The sequence below is a fragment of the Barbus barbus genome, assembly GCF_936440315.1.
Source record: "Barbus barbus genome assembly, chromosome: 25".
Taxonomy (NCBI): domain Eukaryota; kingdom Metazoa; phylum Chordata; class Actinopteri; order Cypriniformes; family Cyprinidae; genus Barbus; species Barbus barbus.
Genome location: NC_136753.1, coordinates 4,731,260 through 4,755,668, shown reverse-complemented (window position 1 = coordinate 4,755,668; position 24,409 = coordinate 4,731,260). Strand labels below are relative to the sequence as shown.

The 24,409-nt window shown below is 36.8% G+C and overlaps 2 protein-coding genes across 2 annotated transcripts; one reads left to right on the top strand and one right to left on the bottom strand.

Annotated features, from left to right (window-relative positions):
* Window positions 1–1,578: 1,578 nt before the first annotated feature.
* On the top strand, window positions 1,579–5,044 carry LOC306845080 (tubulin alpha chain). Its single transcript, XM_079377641.1, has 4 exons — window positions 1,579–1,748; window positions 3,238–3,460; window positions 3,576–3,724; window positions 3,915–5,044. The coding sequence occupies exons 1-4, from the start codon at window positions 1,746–1,748 to the stop codon at window positions 4,890–4,892; spliced, it is 1,353 nt and encodes a 450-aa protein (XP_079233767.1). The 5' UTR covers window positions 1,579–1,745; the 3' UTR covers window positions 4,893–5,044.
* Window positions 5,045–6,666: 1,622 nt separating this feature from the next.
* On the bottom strand, window positions 6,667–24,168 carry LOC306845079 (mitogen-activated protein kinase kinase kinase 20-like). Its single transcript, XM_079377640.1, has 12 exons — window positions 23,919–24,168; window positions 20,556–20,736; window positions 19,442–19,529; window positions 17,423–17,524; window positions 17,264–17,329; window positions 17,141–17,169; window positions 16,888–17,025; window positions 15,217–15,303; window positions 13,233–13,307; window positions 12,608–12,714; window positions 10,955–11,096; window positions 6,667–9,271 (listed from the first exon to the last, which is right to left on the bottom strand). Exons 1-12 carry the CDS (start codon window positions 23,987–23,989, stop codon window positions 8,924–8,926), a joined length of 1,434 nt encoding a protein of 477 aa, XP_079233766.1. The 5' UTR covers window positions 23,990–24,168; the 3' UTR covers window positions 6,667–8,923.
* Between the last annotated feature and the right edge of the window lie 241 nt (window positions 24,169–24,409).

The window sequence follows — 24,409 nt, the reverse complement described above, 5'->3', positions numbered from 1 at the left end:
GGTGTGAGTGACTGTGTGGATTGAGGAGCTGGGTGAGAGAGAGAAAGAGAGAGAGGGTCTGTTTTTTTTAAATCTTTAAAAAATGCTTATAAAGCATTAAAGGTTTTCATAACACTTTATAATTAAGTCTCAATTGTTAACAGTAGGGAATGCATTAATTAACATGAACTAACAATGAAAAATATAATTTTTTACAGCATGTTAATTCTTCATTGATAGTATGAACTTACAATGAACTAACAATGAACAAAATATTTTTAATGTTAGAAAAATAGTCATGTTCAAAAGAGAAACTTTAAAATTTAATAATATATTAACACATTTTGGAATTAATATTGATCAACATTAAATGGAATATAATTATTAATGATTATATATATATAATGATAGCTACAGACACCAAACTTGGTACATAAATTGTTCACATTAAGCCGGACAACTTTCTAATTTACAGACATTAGCTACGACCAACAGGAAGTCGGCTTTTTTTTTTTTATGTGTTTTTTTTTTCAAAACGGGCTGTAAACAAATTCATACACCTCCAAGCAGAAACCACAAATTCACACCAAACACAGAACAAGACAGTCTGAGGATATGTGATTAATTCCATGAATTTACAGTACACTATGGCGAGAAGAAAATTTTAAAACTTATCAGAGATATCCTGTCACTGTGCTTCTAATGTTTGCGGTAGGTGACTGGGTGAGTGACTGACTGTGTGAGTTCAGTGAGTGTGGAGGGGGAGAGAGAGAGAGAGAGAGAGAGAGAGAGTCTGTTTAAACTTCTCAATAAAATCCTTAAAAAATGCTTAAAGCATTAAAGGTTTTGATAACACTTTATAATTGAGTCTCATTTGTTAACAGTAGGGAATGCATTAATTAACATGAACTAACAATGAAAAATATATTTTTTAAAGCATGTTAATTCTTCATTGATAGTATGAACTTACAATGAGCTAACAATGAACATAATATTTTTAATATTAGAAAAATAGTCATGTTCAAAAGATAAAACTTTAAAATTTAATATATTAACACATTTTGGAATTGATTTTAAACATTAAAACATTGATTTCAACATTAAATGGTATATATTTATTAATGATGTAAATTAACAACAGTTAAATAATGTTGTTTTTTAACATTGGTTAATTCACAAATAACATTAAATATTAACAATATATTTTTTACTTTATTCATTTGTGTTAGAAAAAATTATTCATTTTAGTTAATGGAAAAATAAATCATCAAAAAATGCTTATAAATCATTAAAACCTTTGGTAACTATAATAATTTCTCATTTGTTAGCATTAGTAAATGCATTAACTAACATCAACTACCAATGAAAAATATATTTTCATAGAATTTAAAGTTTTATATGTTGTTCTGTGTGTGTGTGTTTCACAGAGTTGATGGTTTGGATTAACCCTTTAATTGCCGTATCCCTTAAAACCAAACTGCCAGAGGGTTACTGTGATGCTTGTGCTCGCTGGGCACCGTTTTATCGATGCCACCGGGGTGGCGTATGCTGACGGCTTGGGCCCGTCATCGCTGCTCGCAGCTATATTCTTCTTCTTCTTCTTCTTCGTGTCGGTTAACTGCCGCTCCCGCCAGAGTGCAGCCAGAGCCCCGCCTCTCCTTCATCCGGTCGCGCGCCGCTATATAAACTTAGCCAGACCTCTTCCGCAGCAATCCTGCCTTCATTCTCCGAACCCTTAACGTCGGTCTGAAGGAAATTCTGACAAAATGGTAAGCTTTATCTTCACGTCTATTTTCAGTAAATAGCACAGACGATTATTTTCTCTGTGGAAACCGTTCTTTTACAGCTTGAGATGTACGTGTTTAGTACGAAATGACTTCAATGTGATTTGTATAAAATGTAAAGCCCCTCTCTGTCTTAAATATAAGACAAAAGCTATGTTAATATGTTTAATCTTCGTGTTTACTGATGTTTAATAGTATTTAAAGGCGTTGGGCGGTCGCGAGACAAATGCGCGCGCACGCTTAACGGCTGGCGCACTTTCTAAAAACACGCAGAACAAAGAAAAATCAACAGAAGCCAAAACAATTTTTGTGGAAAATGAATAAACGTCCTCATAAGATGCATATAATGCTTATTTAGAAGCGGTATTAAAGTTATAAATGCGATAGCTTGGGGTTTTGTTAGATGCGCGAGAGGGTGGAGTAACAGACGCGGATAAAAGGCTGCAGTTAAGATCAGATATCGCGCCTTTTTCTTCTAGTCGTTTCTTTTGAATAATGCAGAAAACTGAGTGGTACTCGTTGGATGGGGGAAGGGACCCGCCCTGCCCTTTGGGCCTTTTCCCTACAGTACAGTTATAGTCACCGTCCGACTCAATAAATGCTTAAATTCTGTATTTCAAAATGAGTAATTGACATTCAAAGAGTAGGAATGAGAATGAAAGCAAGATGGCTGTATTTTACTCTCTCCCTATCCTTTGGGCCTAGTCAGCATTTTAAGCCTGCATGCGGTCATGCAGATAAAACGACTGGAACAGCTGCAGTGTGGCCGCTTGGGAGCTGGTCATGGGTAACTTATTGATCCTCATCTTCGGCCACATCCACACGAAGCCAGAGCTTTAAGTTACTTATACGATTTTTTTTTTCTCCTCCTAGTCTCAAGAAATATCTACGTACACAGGAAACCGACACAAAACGATGTAGTATACATACCAGACCAGCATGTGGCACTGTAACTCTGCCACAGAGAGACTTGGATAATGCGCATTGCGCGCTGTATACAAACGAACATGGAACAATAGATTTATTAATCTGTGTTAATGTTAGTTGGTAAAAAGGCGATCTGGGCACTGAGCATGTTTCTGACATGACACTTTCAGTTAAAGGAAAGTCCCTACCGATTACATACCTTGTTTGTAATGTTACAGTGAAAACAAAGTATACTGTCAAGTCATTGCATTCAAACAAAGGCGCCGTTCAACCGCTTTCCAAATGAAAAGAATAAACATCCTGCCCTAGCAGTCTGCCCCATTTCCTTTATGGACGTAGTGTGTATAGATACCTGCTGTGGCCTCTTTTTCCAGGGGGTTAACAGAAATATGTGCCATGATTTTTATGCTTGCTTTAAATGTAATCCAATTAATAGGCATCATTAAAGACATATTTAATTGACATGATCACAAATAATTTTTCTTTTAAGCATTTTCCAAGTTGCTGTTGCTAACCAGTTTTCCTATTTCCACCTCTCTTTCTACAGCGTGAATGTATTTCCATGCACGTCGGCCAAGCCGGAGCCCAGATGGGCAATGCTTGCTGGGAGTTGTATTGCCTAGAGCATGGGATCCAGCCAGATGGTCAGATGCCCAGTGACAAAACCATTGGAGGAGGAGACGACTCCTTCAACACCTTCTTCAGTGAGACTGGTGCTGGAAAACATGTTCCAAGGGCAGTCTTTGTCGATCTGGAGCCCACTGTCATTGGTAATAATTTTTTATAAATCTTATCTTTTTTTTTTCAGCTGTAAAATTGAGCTCTGAAGCAACTTTGCGTTTTGGTTAGCTTGCATTTAAAATAAGTTCCTCCTCTTCTTTCCAGATGAGGTGCGCACGGGTACCTACCGCCAGCTGTTCCACCCTGAGCAGTTGATCACTGGTAAGGAAGACGCTGCCAACAATTACGCCCGTGGGCACTACACCATTGGCAAGGAGATCATTGACCTGGTGCTGGACAGGACTCGCAAACTGGTAAGATGCCTTTTAATGCCACCGTGTTCTCTATAAACTGTAGATATTAGTTAGGAAGTTCACAGAACATGGGTTCGCTCCAAAACATACTAGTGACTGGATGATAAAATATCAGTGAATTAAGTTATAATTGCTGTAATTTTGCTATAATTGAGAATTCCCATCTAAACATTCACTATTTTGTTTGCAGGCTGATCAGTGCACTGGGCTCCAGGGCTTCCTGATCTTCCACAGTTTTGGTGGTGGCACTGGCTCCGGGTTCACTTCTCTCCTAATGGAACGGCTCTCTGTTGACTATGGAAAGAAGTCAAAACTTGAGTTTGCGGTTTATCCAGCTCCTCAAGTGTCCACTGCGGTGGTGGAGCCCTACAACTCCATCCTTACCACCCACACCACCCTCGAGCACTCCGACTGTGCTTTCATGGTGGACAACGAGGCCATCTACGACATCTGCCGTAGAAACCTCGACATCGAGCGCCCCACCTACACAAACCTCAACAGGCTCATCGGGCAGATCGTTTCCTCCATCACAGCATCCCTGCGTTTCGATGGAGCCCTGAATGTAGATCTGACCGAGTTCCAAACCAATCTGGTGCCCTATCCACGTATTCATTTCCCTCTGGCCACCTACGCCCCAGTGATCTCCGCAGAGAAAGCCTACCATGAACAGCTGTCTGTTGCTGACATCACTAACGCTTGCTTCGAGCCAGCCAATCAGATGGTGAAATGCGACCCTCGTCACGGCAAGTACATGGCCTGCTGTCTGCTGTACCGTGGAGATGTGGTTCCCAAAGATGTCAACTCTGCCATCGCCACCATCAAGACCAAGCGTAGCATCCAGTTTGTGGACTGGTGTCCCACTGGATTCAAGGTTGGCATCAACTACCAGCCCCCAACCGTGGTTCCTGGAGGAGACCTGGCTAAGGTGCAGCGAGCTGTATGTATGCTGAGCAACACCACAGCCATCGCTGAAGCCTGGGCTCGTCTGGATCACAAGTTTGATCTGATGTACGCCAAGAGAGCTTTTGTTCATTGGTATGTGGGTGAAGGAATGGAGGAGGGTGAGTTCTCAGAGGCCAGAGAAGACATGGCTGCCCTGGAGAAGGATTATGAAGAGGTGGGAACAGACAGCGTTGGAGAAGAGGATGAAGAAGGAGAGGAGTATTAAACAGGGCTTGCTGACCCTTGCACAACCTAGCAAGACTACTCATGCCCAACTTAAATATATGAAAAATGTTCTCTTAAAAACCCACATTCCATGAAATAAAATTGTTCTCTTATTCGGTCAACCTTTACAATAAAAATGCCAAATTAATCTGCTGCCATTGTCTTTTTATTGTCTTTAAATAGGAGTATGACTGAGACATTGAGCCTTGCCAAAACTTCACAGCTTTAAGTAGCTGATGTGGTACTGTGATTATAAGTTAGCAACCATGTTATGTCCATAATAGTGTTGCTAAGAGAAAAGGGAAGAAGGGTTTTCACAGGCATGCAAAAATGGGGTGTCAGCATTATTATATAACTTCTCCAAAGCTTGTTTTTAAATAACATGCATCTACACGCATGGTTATGAAGGGTTTAAACAACCTCATTAGAAACGACAGGAAAAGCTTTTCGTTGACCTGAACTAACATCTTGCTCCTATGAAATCGCAATTTATATCCTATTGTGACCCAATTCAAAATGTGAACATCCAGGATTATTTTACAATGTTTTTAATAATAGTGAAGTTATCAACTGAAATACAAATTAGCATATGGTAATTATTCATCTATTTTCTGAAATGCTTGTCCTCTGTATGGTTATTATACAGTGACTAAAATTTTAACTTGTATTTGAAGCACATCTTTAGTCACATCTCTTTTTCTAGATATGTTTATGTGAGGTGTATATAACCTGGCAAACCTTTGCAACAGTCTTTTAAAAGCCTCCCACAGCTATATTTGTTGGCAAAACTACTTTGAAGCATTCAAACCAAATCCTTTAAATCGTCAAGATCATGAGAAAACTACATTCAGTCAAGGGTGCAAATGATTGACTTCTATTGCTCTATATTCAATGCCATGGAACCAAACTACATAATATTCTGGAAGCAGTCAGGCTAATCTTTTTATCCAGTCTCCTGCTTTGGATATAGTTTACAGATTAAACATGCACTAACGATGAATAGGGTTATGTGTTTGTCTTGCGTGTGAAACAGGAGAGCCGGATCTCTGCTGGGAACAAGCACCCAAACATCTCAACCTCCAGTGAATCACAGTGGCCACACACATGAGCCTCTGTATACACAACATACAACTGTGCTACCAGACAAAGTATTGTTTATACAATATATGAGAAGAATAGGTTGGAGAATTGGCAGACAAATGGCTTTTTGTAAGCCTATTTTCTTCCTGTGCCTGTTTGACGTGGATAGAGTGCAGATGTGGTTTAAGCGCTCATGGAGTGTACGGAACAAATTGGGCCTCAATGCCAAGGAGTTGCTTTGCTTTTTACTGCATGTGAACCCTCTGAAGTGTGCAGGATGACTTTATTACTCAAATTTTCAACAATTATTCAAGTGAATATGGGTTATTCCTGGGATTCGGTAATATTTCAGCCCCCCCCCCCCCCACAGTTTCTAAAGTGGTGGTTCACCGAAATTAATTGTTAGAAGCTTTTCATATAACTTTGGGATGCCCATATCTAAAACCAAGCATTTTGTCATGTCCCTGAGGCACTTCACCGAGTTAACGAAATGTGCATAGTGTCTGTGATTTTTGGCAACAATGTAAGCATTTATTTGTGTTCCTTTCTTGTAAAAAAAAAAATTTAAAACATTTTTTATAAAAAATAGACTTTAAGGTTATGTCCCTCAGACTGAACTCAACCCCGTCACACTAACCATTCTACGCCCACAATACTTTAGACTCCACTCATATGTGACATCATTTACCAGAAATGACATCATTCAGGTCTCTTTAATAGTGGTGCAGAAAATAGTAGTATCATACTTTTTATTCATATTTTTGAGGCATGTTATAGTCAGGGAGGGTACAGTCATGCTTAACAACTCAACCGTCACATAAAATTAAGATTGAAAATGATTACTTTTTCAACATTTTATTTTAATCCATAAGTATGTTACTTATTTTATTGCTGCCATATATGGTCTACTCTCCTACACTACATGAGGAGCAGTGGCCATTTTGAGTGAAAAACCACAACCCCGTCACAAATATATGTATTTCTCATTGTTACGGGGTTGTAAACGAGTGACAGGGTTGAGTTATTTGCTTCATTTATTAATAATTTTGATGATAAAATATAAAATAATCATGGTTTCAGTAAATATATATATACTCCAAAATCATGACAACTCATATTTTTGCTTTAAATATAATTTTTGATGTCCTCTTAAACGTTGACAAGCATCATACATCAGAAATTGCACCCACATTTTCAGCAGAAAGACAATGTTGGCCATGCAATATGAGAGAGAAACAAAACCAAAAATTAAAATTTAAGGCAATGTATCTCTTCAAATGTGTTACAGTCTTCAATCCCGTCACACCTTGTCACAATATTTTTAGACAATTACGAACAAAAGTATTTCTTGCTGATTACTATCTCACATGATAAGGGCTAAAATAATACAATTGTGGTTTTAGTTAAATTAAATTTTTTTTTTTTTCTTACAAAAATAAAGAAACCGTAGACACATAATTTGTGTATTTTTAGCTTCAGTCCTATAAAAATGTGAAAAATATGATCAATTTTACTTTTTTTTTTATCATTAAATTGTTATCAGGGACACATGAGCGGTATGTACATGTTTGCTTTATAACAATTTCTGTGTAAAATTAAACCAAGCCCATTTTGTCCGTTACGGGGTTGAATAAAAAGGCGTCTAAAGCTGAAAAAAAAAAAACCCTGAAAATAATAAAAGGTCTTTAATGCCTGAGGTGGGAAAATATGATTTTTTGGAGGTTTGATATGTGCCTAATGATGTGGGGTATTTAGAATTTGAATCACATGTACATGTACGTATACACAAACATGTATATTCCAAGTTGAAATGTTACCGAATCCCAGGAATGACCCATATATTAAATATTACAATGGTAACACTTCATTTAAAGGTCCAATTCTCACTAATAACTAGTTGCTTATTAGCATGCATGTTATATTGGCTGTTTATTATTACTTATTAGGCCTTATTCTCCAGAACCAAGATCTCTTAATCTGACCCAATACCTAAACTTAACAACCACCTCACTAATTAGGAGTTTATTGAGGAAAAACTCACAGTTGATAGTGCATATGTGGTCCCTCATCTAAAGAGGTACTTCGGTAGGTTTCTTTCTTCTTGAGCACAAAAGAATATATTTTGAAGAATGTTGGTAACCAAAAAGTTGACAGTAGTCATTAACCATAGTATTTTTTTTCCATACTATGGGAGTCAATGGCTACCATCAACAGTTATAGGTAAGCTTCAGAATATCTTCTTTTGTACTCAACAGCTGAATGAAACTTACTTTATATGTTTCTTACTTTATACTGTGGTCCTTATTTTGACCTATTTAGTCATATAATATGATGTATATTTTATGCCTGTACCACAAACGACGCAGTGAATTATAATATTTTGTTCTACATATACTGGAAATGTTCCCTTGTTTGACCCATTTCACACAAGCTGTTCAGTATTTCCTTTATTTTATAAAAACTTCAGGGCTTTACAAAAACACAGCTTCAGAAATCCCATTAAACCTCACATCACACTTTATAAATACTGTAAATGTGACTCTCACAGGGGAAATCTCAGTATGATCTGCTGGCTTGCTCAGAGAAGGCAGAGGTAAATCCCTCCTACCAATGGTAAATCCTGCCATTTATGGGCATTTATGCAGTACCCTGTATCTTCCCAATTACGCAGTATCATTCATCGTCTTGCTATTTATTTATATTGGTTAGCCGGTATATTCAGAACAGCAGCCCTACTGCTAACAGGGTAGCGTAATATTCTGCTCTGGATCAAGTAATGCATGTTTTTTTTGCACTGAAACATACCACACATGGGTGCAACTATTTTTTTTTTAATATTCAGATCAATTGTTACAGTTTAAACTATTAATTCCTGATTTTGCTAGATCTGACTCTCGATATTTGACCTCTGACCCCATCTAACCCCACCCTATTATACCGAGCTGCCCTCCACTAATCGCTGTCGTCGTCAGACCAGCCAAAGTCGTCCATGGTGATGGCCATGTTCAGTTTGCTTCCCTCACGGACACTGCAGGACTTGGAGGAATTCTTCTTTGCTTGCATGTTCAACTGCATCCCTGATTGGCTGACGAGGTTACCGCCGGGAATGTTCATATCCAGGTCAAAGACGTCCCCGAACCCCAGCATGAGCTTCTGTAGGCTGGCCTGGCCCAGATCCCCATTACTGCAGGTTGATGAAATCTGACAGCTGACCTCCGAGCTTTTGCTCTCCTCCATGTGAGCCTCATAGAAGGACTCGGCGCTGAGAGTGGCCGCCAAGGGGGAAATATGTGAAAACAGCTGCGAAAAGAATATTAAGTCAATTAACAGATTGTAAGTAGTCATTGGAATTAAAGGTGGAAATGTACTTTTACAATCACATTTAAGTTCAATGGAAACTACAGCGTTCCTGTTCTTTCTGGCCTACAAATGTCCATAATTTTTCTATGATTTTTAAAAATACTTTGGATAAGCCATTATGTATAATGTATAATAAAGTTATTCATAACGTACAGTGTAATGCATTATATATTTTCATAAATAATTTTGTAACAAAAGTTAAAATCTACTATAATATCTGAAGGTTTGTTTGTCATGTTTTAATGCATTATACTTTCTAAAGGTGTAACAATGATTGTATGAAGTATTATAATGTATCACAACTGTGGTTACAGTTATTTATGAGATCATACAATGCATTATAAGGTTAATAACAAGGCATAATTAATGCATTAAAACACTTAATTGTATTTAATGTGCACTTTTAGCGTACTTCAAATATTAAAAGTATATTTAATTTTTTTTACAATAAACCTTTAGATTAAATAATAATGAAATACAGGCATTGTAAGTGTACTTAAAGAGAGTACACTTTCATGACTGTTTTTTAACACGTATGTACACTTTAAGTATATAATATATATAAAGTAAGTAATAATATTCAATCAAAAGTTGCTCTTTAAATAAGTGTGTGTTGATGTGTTGAATAACACTACAGTGCATGCAAAGTACTTTATTAAAGTATTATTATAGTAAAGTACTGTAGAGCGGTATTCAATATTACATTTCAATATATTTTAAATATTCTACATTTCATAAAAATATGCAATTACAAATATAAAACAAATATTTGAAAGCATGCTAAAGCCACAAGGCTATGTTACTGTGTATTCTGTATTATGCAGATGACCTATTATGTCTGCCAAAATTTGCACCACACATTTAAAGCACACAATGCAAAGTTTTGTTTTAGCCCAGACTTTGTTGAAGTTTCACTACTCCTTTGTGCAACTTCCTACTTTATCAGACCGCTGCAGGTCACGTGAAAACACAACAATGTCAGCATACTACAACTTTTAAACCTGTGCATTTAAAAGCCAGTCCACCGACTTAACATACGATTTATGTGTGTGTAACACACACACACACACACACACACACACACACACATACACACACACACACACACACACACACACACACACATACACATACACACACACACACACACAAAAGAATCATTCTGCTTGTGTTTCATGAATGAAGCCCATAGTGTAGGCCTATATTTTCTTCTTTCTCCTGCAGTATCTCAACTTAAAATGCAGAGACAACTATGAGTAAGCCATTCATAGGTGGATTTCCAGCAGAAATTATAAACGCTGTGACAACATCCAGACCAGCCCAACACAGCAATTTGAACTCAACTAGAGTTGTTTTGGGTAAGACTGTTTGTCTGTTTTGTCTGTCCAATCTCAGACGAGGCGAATTTGAGAATCCTCATTATTGTTATTATATTACAATTCTGTTTGATACCACAAATGGTGCAAAAATGACACACTCCATAAAGGTGAAGGGCCACTAGTGGCATCAAACCGACTCATAATATAACACTGTAATAGTAATAATGTACTATGTAGCACATATTTGCAGAAGTGTGGTTGCAAAATGAGTGGTTATTTTGAGTACAGAATGATGAGGGCTCACAGGAGTGCAGGATCTGGATCTTTCCATAAGTCTGTTTTCCCACTCTGTCAGTCGCCTTTCTCTTTCCGCCAGCTCTTGCTCCTTACAGCTCAACTCCCTCTCCAGCTGCTTCAGGCGTTCCAGCGTCTCTTCTATCTCACACCTTACAGAGAGAAGACACAGGAAGTTTGAGCAACACATTTACATCATGTACAAAAAACATGGAAGAATCATTATGGCCAATTCAAAATGCTATTTGACCTAAAAACCCCCCAGCTGTCTGCAATTCCTATCTGTGCCAGCAGGTGGTACTGTATGCCAAACAATACAACCCCCACACAAAGCCTTTAGTGTGGCTATTTATAAACTGGTATGTGAAGGAAGGCCAGAATGCCCCCCTCCTCAACCCCTCTGCCCTCAAAGCCATATCAGCCCCTGCCAAAATCTCTCCACACACACTCTCAAACCTTCCCTCCTGCTAGAATTGATTTCTCTACCACTCTCATGAGGAGCGTTTCCAGAATGTCTCACCCTCCCTCTTCCTCCCCCTTCTGCTCCTCACTCTCTTTTTCCATTCCTCTCAGTTCATTTCTGACATATCTCCCTTCATGCACTGCAGCCTTGCTGAAGCTGTACATTCATTGTGTTTGTTTCCTCTACTCGGGTTTTTGCTGTTACAACTCATACCTCTATGAGTTGTAACCTAGATAAAACCTAGTCTACTTTTTTACTTACTGTAAATGATTATACTATAGCTCATCAAAAACTTGATACTCACAAAAGTTTAATACAAGTTAAACTTCACAAAAAACAATTTGGATAATTTCAGAATTATGCCAACAAGTTGATATGTTGTAATTTCATATGACTGAAAAGTGCAGTAGTCAGCTAATAAAATGTAGACAAATGTATTCAAAAAGCTTAATATTTCAGCTTTTAAACTCTCCAAAACACCTCACAGGTGTCCATTACATTAACATTCAGGTGTGCATTAACACACACATATGTTTTGCTAGTTTTTAAGAATCAATAGATAAACTGAAATAATTTTCTGTAGTAATTTCCACATTGTTCATGGCTCTAACAGAGTCACTTCCTGTTTCATATTTGGATTTTTTTAATCCCAAAATCTCATTAGAATATCATTAAAATAAATCCCGCCTACAGAAATTCGAATGGTTGGGGGGTGGGGAGAACGCTTGGTTGAGCACTGCACGTTTCAAAATCAAAACCCGGTGCGGGTGTTTTTATATCACTGTATTTCTGAAGGAGACCAACTGTCTTCCGAAAATTGTGGATGTCATTTTCATTTCATCTTGCACGTAATGTCTGATAAAGTGATACACAAATAGTGTAAGTCTGTGGGACTATGTTATAAATAAATTCAACTGTATCGAGCCGTTTGTGCCAGGCTGGGGCGAAAGGTATTGTAATAATGTAAATGATGTGAAAAATAATGCGATTTTCGAACCACCAAGCACCCCTTTAACTGTTTCCAAAGTATACACTTTTATGGGTCCATATCAATCACGCTTGTCATTTGCAAAAATTAATACAAAACCCTCAAATATTTGTTTTTAAAGAACATGCTGTTATAACCTTATTTTTTAATTTAGCACTTCAAAACTACAAAAAAAAAAAAAAAGTAGCCAGCAAGTTCTGGACTGGACGTACCTCCACTCTGCTTTGTTATGTAAGAAGGAATTGCACTGGCCCTGCAGTTTGCTGTCGTTTTTCATGGTCTCTAGGGTGCTCAGGACTTGTTTGAACTGTGGCCTTTCCTGGAGATGAAAGAGTGTGTTTATTATGGCCATTCTTCAGCCCAATGTAATACACCAATTAAATCAAAGTTTGAATTCAAGCGTTCATTAAACCTCATCCACTCCTTTTTTTTTGGTCACTTTCTCACTTAGCTCTTAAAATGTTAGGTCATAAACCTTTGACACACATACCTGTTCACTATTAAATATTTAAGAAATTTGAGGTCAAACTGAGGTCAGCAAGAATAAATGGCATAATTTGCACATAAATCTATCACACTGAATTTGATTATGAATCACCTTTCTCTGAAAAAAATACACTAATTCTCCACTTGCTGAAAAAAGAGAACAATGTAGAATGACTCTTGCAGTATGTTATTTCAGGCTCAGTGTGAAGATGACTTGTTTTCACTAAGACTTCGTTTGCAAGTCTCTTTGAATAAAAGCATCTGCTGAATGGCTAAATGTAAACAGTTTATAGGATTCCAGTGAGCCTGATCATCATATGAGCTGAATTTCAGCTCTGTCCCACTACGTACCTTGGGCTCTGCAATCCAGCAGCGTCTCATCAGGTCTGCAAAGCTGGCGGGGCAGCTGCTGGGAATGGTCGGCCTCTAGAACACATAACCCACACAAATACCACAGACACATGCACACACATTAGAATCCATTTCAAAAACCCATTATAGCAGCCATTACATAAAATTCTAATTTTAGCACGAGTCCCGTTTAAGCTCCCAAAAGCAACTGCTGCAAAGCGTTCCTCTGGGCTAAGTTTACATCACAACTCAAATGGAGCGTATATCTCCATTTCCAAAGCGTCTGATATATAATAACCAGTATATAAGGATTAACAAAGAGCTTTTACATGGCCGCTGTTTACACTGCTAAGTGATAAAACAGAGCTCTCACTCAAGATAATGGAACTTTAAGAGCATGCGAGGAGAGATGCTGTAATGGAGACTTGTCGAATCCCATTTGATAAGCCACACATGTAGGAATCCAATACTGTCCAAGTGGCTCGTCCAATAGCAATAGCTGCACAGTATTAGATCTGACAAACAGCACTGGCACACCACATAATCATGAGCCCACGAGAGAATGGAAACTGCTCCTTCCCACTGGGAATTTAACATAAACCAAAATATCTTTTCATCCATTTTGACCTCTCCCACTCCCCCTCGCCAACATTTTCTCTTATAAGTACTTGCTCCCTTTCTCTCTGTCTCAGGTTGGGATGTTTATCTAAAAAGGTTTCCTGAATACCCCCTACAGCACTAAAACCGCTGTGGTCTAATCCGATCTTCACCTGATGGCTTCTCTGCAAACACATAAAGAGAACCACAATATATCTTAACTTTCTGTAATGTATGCTAGAGCTCAATAAAAGTTGCAGGGGTTCTTGTACACATACAGAGCCAAGCCTCTGGATCAGCCCGCTATAAATAACCAACTAAAGCAGGCAATGGAATCCATGATCATACTGTTCAGTTACCCACAGGAAGATCAGGAAACATACTGTTCCATATCATTATCATTAGGTGTGGATCAATGCAAAGTCTATTCCGGAAGTTCATCATCAGCATTATTACTTTTAATTCTAAAATACCTTCTTTAGGTCAAATTCTTAGGAAGAATTGCATATATATAGATTAAATTGTGGGGAATGCAATCCCATAATGCACTGTGACAATTCAAAGACAGCAGACAAAGTAGCCACATGTACACGCAACCAAATAATATGATAGTAAATGGATTGATGGCTCAGTCGGAGTGAAAAGCCTTCATGCAAACACCTCAAAATCAATCTGACTGAGGGTGATCCAAATGATATTTCGATTGGGTTGGAAGAGCTGGTGTAGACCTGAAATAATCTGATTAATAGGCTAACAATAACCATGTAAAAACTGGAAATGTACTATTTTCTCAATCGGACTCAAGAATAGCTTGTACACAGATGCAGTCCCATGATGCATGTGTTTTACATCTTATAAATATGCGTAGGTTTGTTTACATCTTACAAACTACTAGTGAACTAGTTTGAAACTAGTAAGATGATGAGACCGAATCTTTACTAAATATTTGCTGAAAAATCTCCTTTGACATATATGGCACCATTCTTTTTAGATATGTCATCAAGGCAAAAATGACAATTATACTTGTGGTAGTTCTGGTGACATTATTTTGGTGACTTTCTCCAGTTCTGATCGTGGCAATACGCATGCGTTTTGTTCAGAATACATGTAATGTACATGTAAACAAATATGTAAATTGGACTGCAAAGTTTTGGGTTCATATAAACAGGACTTTCAGAATATGAAATTGAACTGGATTCAGTCAAGAGTCAGCCAAGGTTAACTACTACAACCACTGACAATGTATGACAAACATATTAATAGCAAAACTGACTTTAAAACTTAAACAGTAATGTAACTATACGAACATTTCCCTCATGTGGTGGTTGTACAGTAATAACATTCCTCTCTAAAGAACACTGAGGGATTGTGGGATACTGTTTGGTACCTCGTGTTTTTCCACCACCAACCAGGCCACCTGCAAACCCTCAAAACCTTTAAATGGCACTTCTCTGGTCAGCATCTCCCACAATACCTGCAAGACCAACCACAAATCAAACAATACATGTACAGATGTCCTGGCATTGCTTTCTTCAACAAAACTGGCATATTCCACAAACAAAAAAATATTTTACAGTTTATGCAGACTGTGTTTGAAATAACAATTGATTCACATACATACACAACAGCCATGTGTGTGCAAATACTGTATATATTAGGGCTGCCCCCTAATAGTCAACTAATCCTTAGTCGTCCAAAATTTTATTAGTCGCAGAAAAAAAATCCACAGGACAGATCGTTAACATCTAGTCTATGTGGTAATACTGTACATCCGGCAGGACATCTAAACGCTTGCCTATCATTCATCGACCTCAAATATGGCTTATCATCTGAAATACGTAAGTATTAGCAACTTTACATGGCTGCTTAATCCGATGTTAACCTAGCGAAATGTGCGCTATTGAAGTGTCTGTGTGGAAGCTGAACAGTAGCACGCTCACAGCATGAGATGGAGGCATCAGTGCGCTCACGTGCTCTTAAAATACTCCCTCATTTTTGGGCATACAGATAAGAGTAATACACCTTTTGAATCTGTAAAGATTCTACGTTTATTTGTGCGCACTCATAATAATTACGCTTTTAGAAAATAATGAAAGCAAACAGGATGCACTTTCTGCCATCTCGGGCTCTGTGGACTTCAGCGCGAAACTCCGTGTATATGCCTTTTAGACATTAAAAATATATCTATAGAGAGTGAAATGCCTATTTTCAAATGAACCAATTCAAATGGCAAACAAATATTCTCAGATTATGTATCCGTATGAAACATGCATAAAGGCGCATCACTACTGTGGAGATGATGAGTCAGTGTCACCGACTCTCTTCAGCCAAAAAACAAAGAAAGCACTAGTTTATCAAATTATTCAAATGTTAATGCAGTCTCCTTACTGTTTTTCCCTGACAGATTCATAATCATTACTTCTGGCGGTGCGCTGTGGTAAGCTTTATGCGTGCTTGAGCGCTTATTAGGCTATGTAGGCAATTAAAGGATCAGTACAATGATTTTGGTTTATTAATAAACGTGCGATTAGTCGACTAATGCTTTAAATGAACGACTACTAGTCGACCAGAAAAATCCTTAGTCAAGGGCAGCCCTAGTATATACATATATATATATCATTGCATGATGAATCATTTAACACTTTTAATTACTTTAGACTGCTTTAAACCCTAAAATACAAGCCTCACATTTGCTTTTCTTTTTTTCCCACGGAATACAATAGAAGACAATTAGTGAAATGTCCAGGCTGCTCTTTTCCATAAAATGAAAGTGAAACCATGATACTTTCTTTTCAGCGATACTTGATGAATTGAAAAATTATTTTTTGTAACAATGTAAAAATCTGTTTTGATGAATGATAATGCATACTTGCTGAATAAAAGTATACAAGTAGTGTACGTAAAAAATTGTGTTGCATGAAAAAAGAAAGAATTTGAATCTTGCAGAATTGTAAATTTGTAAATCTATCCCGTTTTATGAACGTTTTTTTTATTACAGGGACACAGTGATAGAAAATCGTGATCACAGCACATTCATACTACAAATTTAAGTACTGACCACGCCATATGAGTAGGTGTCACATGTTTCTGAGACTGGCAGACTCTGGATCACTTCAGGGGCCATCCAAGGGAAGGTGCCCACCAGAGACATGTGCGTTGTGTGAGAAACCAACTTTGATGCTCCAAAATCACAGATCTGACAGACAAAATGCATTATCCAGGGACAGTCAAATTGATATTTTGAGCACAGTTTAAATACTAAGATTTTATTACGAATATTTGGATGTGAATAAAAAAAACAGGAAGCATACCTTTAACACATTGTCGGCAGTTAGCACAACTAATGGAGAGAAAAGAAAACAGTTTTTTGTGTGTAATCTTCATGTTTGCATTTTTTGCATGTGAAATTGCTCAGAGGACAGCTAAGAACTCACCATTTCTTGACTTCAGGTCTCTATGAATGACTTTCACAGGGGCCTCGGCATGTAAATAATGCATTCCTACAGAGAAACAAATCACACAACCAGCCATTATCTCATAAGGAAAATGTGATTGAGCTCATTACATAAACACGTACTCATACAGGCACATACCTTTAGCAATCTCCATCGCCCAGGTCATTACTTGATCCATATCCATCTCCTCACTGTCAGCACTGGACAAATATTCATATAGCGATCCTCTGCAGGCATATTCTACAATACAAACACACAAACCATATACATATCACCACACATCAACTAAATGTTGTGCAGCTGATATATACTGTAGATGATAGCTTTTGAACCACAAAATCTTGGGGTCGGTAAGATTTTTTGTTTTTTTTTAAATATCTTAAATCTTAAAATCTCTTAATTAATACAAAAAATACAGTAAAAACAGTAATGTTGTGAAATATTATTACCATTTAAATGAACTTTTTTCTATTTGAATATATTTTTTAAATTCAATTTATTCCTGTGATGCAAAGCTTCATTACTGTCTTCACATGATCCTTCAGAAATCATTCTAATATGCTAATATGCTGATTTGCTGCTCAAGGTACATGTTGAAAACAGATGTGTTGCATAATATCTTTGGGAACATACAGAGTTTTACATACAGAGAAGTGGAGAGAGAGAAAAAAGCTTGTCTCATGTCAAGATGTCAATCAACACATGAGATCATCTATCACTAACCCTCGAGTGAAGTCAAACACAGCTTAGCACACTCAGCATTTCCCATTTACACACACACACACACACATCCACAGACACAGACACAGGGAGCAGATGCTGGCAGCAGGAGTCAGAGGATGACAGCATGCACAATCGTTAGATTTACTGAATACCCAGTTGACAAAGCCATTGAAAGACATGCTCTCGAGAATTGATTAGGCCACATAAATCTGCTCATTAGCGCATTTACATCCCTGGAGACAAAGATCACAATAGGATGTTTAAAAAAAATGGCAAGACACCAGTGTAAGTGTGCATCTGTCCTGTTGATGAATTGTCCTCACACTCTGATTACCCACAAAGCTTTTTACAGTCACAACAACATGGCAATAGGCAGTAGAAACATTTTTAGGAGAGGGGTACAACAGGGGTATCACAGCATCGCTTAGGAATAAAATAATCACAAAGAAACGATTATCAGCAATGAAATACACATTTTCCATTTCAAACCTACAGACTCAAATTTTCAGACTTCTTCAGTTGATTTTTAACATCTGATAATTGGTTTTAAAATGTTACATGCTGGCTATGTATGCTCTTACTGTATACTGCAGATGAAATAGTTTAAATTTCAGTCCAAAGTTCAATAAGCAGCTTTTTATTAAAGCTACAGGATTGTTTGATACACTTTCACTGCATGGCAAATTCATATTATAAGATTTAAAATAATATTTTCACTTATTACATTTATTTTGAAAATATTGCATGAACTATTAAATATTATATGTATTGTAATAGTGTTGGTTATACTATAAATTTACATTCAGTAAGTTATAACATGGTCTTACATGATTAAACGAAACCTAATACATATATATAATATCATTTTGCATTTTTTTTCTTTCTTTTTTTTGGCATAATGAACATATGTTCATTCAGTCACAGAAATACTTAATTTTAGATATTTTTATGGAAGGGGCGATTAATTCCAAATAGCAAATCATCTTGCAATTCTGACTTCTTGAAGATATAAACTCAAAATTCAGACTTTTTTTTTTAATTCTGAGCTTACATCTCACACATTCTGTTGTTGAGGTTATATCTCACAATTCAGAAAATTGATCAGAATAAAAAAAAAAAATCAAATTGTGAGAAAAAAGTAATATGAGATAAAAAAAAAAGAAAAAAAGTCAGGCTTCCATAGACAATAGTCTGGAAAACCAAATATTTTTCCATACTCTGTTTTCATTTTTCCATATTTATCCAGATCTGGAAATGAATCAAATTCCATACTTTTCCATACTATGTAGGAACCTTGGTTTTAGAGATCTGAACAATGACAGTGCCAAGAGTACCTATGAACTTTTTTGTCTTATGAGCATTGAAAGAGAAATCTCTGACCAATAAAACATTCAACTGGTTATGAAACAAAAAGAGACCACATTTTATTATTACCTGTGACAATGCCATAGTTGGGCGCTTCCAAAATGGCTCCATAGAACTGAATAATATTTTTGTGGCTCAGGACACTCAGAATCTCAGCCTGGATGAGGTAAAGGAAAAAAACCAAACAGATGCAGAGGTGAAAGTCACAGACTGCGGTCAAACACTCAGGCTCAAATGAGTGCTGCATCAATGTCATAAAACTATTTTTTCATTACAGTATGTCGAGGTCAAATATTACGCTAGATATGTGCGTGAACATGGAGCCATTAGCAGTATTGTGGGACATGTCCGCTGGGACTCAAACTGAATGGCTTCAGCCAGGAAAGCTGCTAAACTCCGATAAACAGTGGAACAGACTCTGTCAGTGCTGCTGAGCGTGCATTAATACTGACAGTAACACACAAACCCACATTAAGATGCTACATTTTACACTTACAGTATATCAAATTTGCTTTAGACAAAGAGAAACAGAAAAAGGCGGGGGAGAGATGAAGGGAAAAAAAGTCGGTCATGGAAAATTGTACATCCTTACACTCCCCCTCTCTCATGACAATAAACAAGTCTGATGGATGGAGGGATGGAATACAGGAAATGATGTAACACTGGCTATGTACACACATACTGTGGCCAGCTTTCTCGACATTTAGATTATGTTCTGAATTTGATTAATAACTTACCAATATTCAACGGATGCAGTATGTCATCTCAGTATTGTTTGCCTAGATGCACAGTGAATATGGGGATGTGCTGATTTGATGTACTGCTTTTTTCTTATTCTTTTGCATAGAATGCTTATTTATGCTTTTAAAACAAACTTTTTGTGCATGAACACAACTGTGTTTAACACTTCAGACAGGCCTGACAATAACATAATATGTATGTATGTAGTAAAGCAATATAGCTAATCTAAAATGCTTGATTGTTTATACTGTTGCAAAATGTAAACTATTTTATCGTTCAGCTCTAATCTGCTAAACGTGACCATAAGGCATGAATTAGTTTAATTAATATTAATATTAATATAAATATCATGATTTTCTGTAAAGCTGCTCTGAAACAATGTGTACTGTAAAATTAAATTGATTTGACTTATTCAAAAACACAAACTGCGAGTCTGACGAACCTCAGCGTCAATCTTCAGCAGTTTTTTGACAGCCACTTCTTTGTCCTGTGAGATCCAGTGTGCCCGGTACACGCTCCCAAAACTCCCACCGCCGCAGTTCTCGTGGAAGCGGACGTCATCGAAACGGATCTGAACGAAGCTAGAGCTGAGGGACGACATCTCATACTGACATTCACTGTGGCTGAAGAAAGACAGAGACAAAAAAGCAAATTGAAGTGTGAAATTGAAAAGTGATCAGGACAAAAAAGAATAGCAATAAAAATAATAATTTTATAATAAAAACAGAAAAATACTTTCAAAATACTTCCAAGTCACAACTTTTGACTTGATCTTCAATTAAACAACATCCACAGTTAACAATTTTCTCAGTTTTGCCGATCAGGATTCGTGCTGCCAGTTTTCATTTACACTTCGAAGCTTTCTTTTTTGGTTTAGTTCAGTTTTGTTGATATTTGTGTGTGGGCGGGCCTTACAGGGAAAGGTTCTTATTGATTAGTGACAGTTTCTAGACCCCTTTAAAGTAGACTGTTTAATTATGTGTGAGTATTTTGTATTTTTGTACAACATAGTTTGCTGTAGGGCCAACCTGGAAGTTATCCTTGACAAAAAGCCAATAGGATTTTTTTTTTAATAAAAATAAAACTTAAATAAACTATAAATATTAGATAAAGAAACAAAAAAAAAAACACTTTCAGAGTTAGTAATGTTGCTTTGTCAAGCTGTGCAACTAAAAATATTAAATCCAACACTGAACAAAAATATATTAAAGCGAAATATTTATTTTAAAAATCATAAAAATGTCTAAAACACATAACAAAATGACTACTCTTTTTAATTTATTTAATCTCTACGAGTTGAAAACTTTTGAATTAGAATAGTTTGCAAGAGTGCCAGTATAAACACAACAAACTAGACTGAGTTTTCCTGTTCGGCATGATGACGTTTAATGTTAATGACAGCATCTGTAGTAAAAGCTTATAAAAATGGGGCATTACTGTATTTTAATGTTGTAGATTTTTAAAGATGTATTTTTAAATGTAAAAATAGCCTGCATTTCTGTCAACTTTATTTTCAAGCATTTCAGGCATTACAAAAGTGACTTCAGAACGATGGAACCAGAAGTGTTAGACTGATAACTCATGTCCAAGCATAGGACTCATTCCTGCAGAACTCTGTTATGTAGCAAGATTTAAAGCAGAATGCTACAGTCATGCATAGAAAACTGCTGTAAGGAAGATGAATTACAATGATTCTTATGCAATCAGAGCATGAGAGGAGTTGTGTTGAGCGCAGGTGTGATTTACAGTGTGATCCTTTACCATGTTCACATAACTGCAAAACCACTTGCCATGTATTTGCTTTCAGTGTTCTCTGCTATTGGACTCCTGCCACTTTTGTCTACACTAAACCTCAGTCTTATTTTACAGGCATTATGAGAACACAAGGATAGACAAATGAGAGAGGGGGCTGTCATGTTTTGGATTGCTGTTGAAATAGAGATTAGAAATTTCTGTTTACACAAAATAAAAAAACAGCTTTTAAATATACAGCAGGAGAGATCATAATAATTAGGGAGAATGTAACCATCTGTTTTTAATTCTGAACTAATTATGGTTTATTGAATTGGGCGCAGAGGTATAAACGGAGTTCAGCACTGATATGACTATACACTTGTTGATGTGCTTGTTTGCACTTACAGCTGCAGCCATGAAGAACTAGTGAGTCAATAAACCGGATATTTATAACCTGTCTCTTGCTTAACCAGAACGTGCTGTCACAATGTTGGCCTGATTATTTTTCCATGATTTTCCAGGTCTCTATGATATTCTGATATGGCTGGGGGTCCGCACGGGGTTCAGTACACTGCCTCAAAAGAACATACCTATATATCTCTAGCATATTCTGCCACCTAGATATGGCTGATGTTACATAGTCTGCAATATATATACTGAAAAATATGGTGTTTTACTTAAAAACTGAAAATGTTAGTCAATTTCACAATTACAGTAATTGTAAAATGGCAAGTACACACATTGAGATATTTTGAATGAATCTTTATTTACAAATTTGAAAAAATGTTCTTTATAACACCATTAAGGTTCAATTTCAAATCATGGTTCTTTATAGAATTTTATAAAAGGGTTCAGCACCAAAACGGGTTCTGCTATTGTCACAAACTGAAGAACACTAAACTGGAAAAATAAATAAATAAAACAAGTGTGCATTAGCCTTTTGCATTTAACTTAAAAGTCCTGCCATGTGACAAATGTATTTTTATTATCATCATATATTTTTCTTTTGCATTTAACTTAAAAGTCCTGCCATGTGACAAATGTATTTTTATTATCATCATATATTTTTATAATTAATAATTAAGATAATTTTTAATATAATTGTATTTCCATCGTCTCTCTATGAGGTTATGAAAATGCATGTACAATTTGAAAAAATAGAAAATGTTGTAATAAATTAAGTATAACTTGCAGGATATTGCTGTTACTCCTTAACATCAACTAACCATACTGTCATGTCAACTAACCATTAAGTGTGACGCAACCGCTTGCAACAAACACTGGTTTGCCAGTTTTTTCCAATCCAAGATGAGTACTTCACTTCCAGACCAGCCTCATGTTAGCTTTCACCTCGAATGTAGTAAACACTGATGTTGTTGCATTTGGTGTTAATGGGGTCTGTTTTCTTATACATTACTAGCACATGTGTCACTCTTCCCTGAAATCTATGACCTCATCTCAGATTGGCTTCCCCGGTTTAGAGTGACTGACCTATGTCCCATACACAGTCTATCACATAAAGAGCGCTCAGTCTCTAAAAACAACCCGCATATCATCACTGTGGCCCTTTGGCTGTGGCATCAGGGGCCAACAGGAGGCAAATGTGTCACACTTTCAACTATTCTTAACTAGAAACAGCTCATTCATACCTCTGACCTCATTCATTGCCAAAAAACAACCTTACATTTCTATGATATCATTACTAATTATGTAAATAAACAGCAAATAGGAAGTCATGGGAATAGAAAGGGTTAAGTTAAAACATTAATTTGGCTATTTCCACATATATGTGCACATATGATGGTCTTTGAGAAGGAATTTGTAAACATTGTTGTTTTTGTTCTATGGTTTATTAATTTCAATACTTTTAAATACTCTGAAGTACTTTTTGGAATACTTATGGAGATTCTGTGATGCAAAAACATAAAGGACAAATATTATATCGCTCTCCTGTAACTTAGCTGCAGAGTTAAAACTCATCCCACGCAATGATATAGCAAATAATGTTACTGTTAACACATGCATAGCATAATGTGTGTCCTGATTAACATTTAAAAGCATGCTCTCCTACCTGTTAGTCGTGTTTTCCGTGCGGTCCGGTGAAACGCGTTGGCCTGTCGCTCTCTGAACAATCCCAGTCATAAGATAATATGCAGAGCCGCATTGTCTCGTGTTACCGCACTTCCATAAGAGGACACTCTCTTGGACAAATTATAAATCCTACTCCGGTAAAGGCTTGGCTTATGAATATTAATTACAACAGACGTTAAGCGGTAACCACACTGGAGAATCCGTAACCTAATTAATATTCATGAGTCGCCAAGATAAGACTCGTTTATTCGTCAACATGTCAGCCAATGAGATAGACGTATTAGGCAGACGTCATGCTGCCTAATTAATATTTATTAGCCAAGCATTCGCCATAGTGTCACCACTTTAATGACAATAGCGCCCCTACACGGACACAGACAGGCAACGAAAGGGTATTTTAATAATTATATTAATTAAATAATTAAGCACTTAATGTATCAGTTTATGCACATTCAGAAATGTAATGAAAAA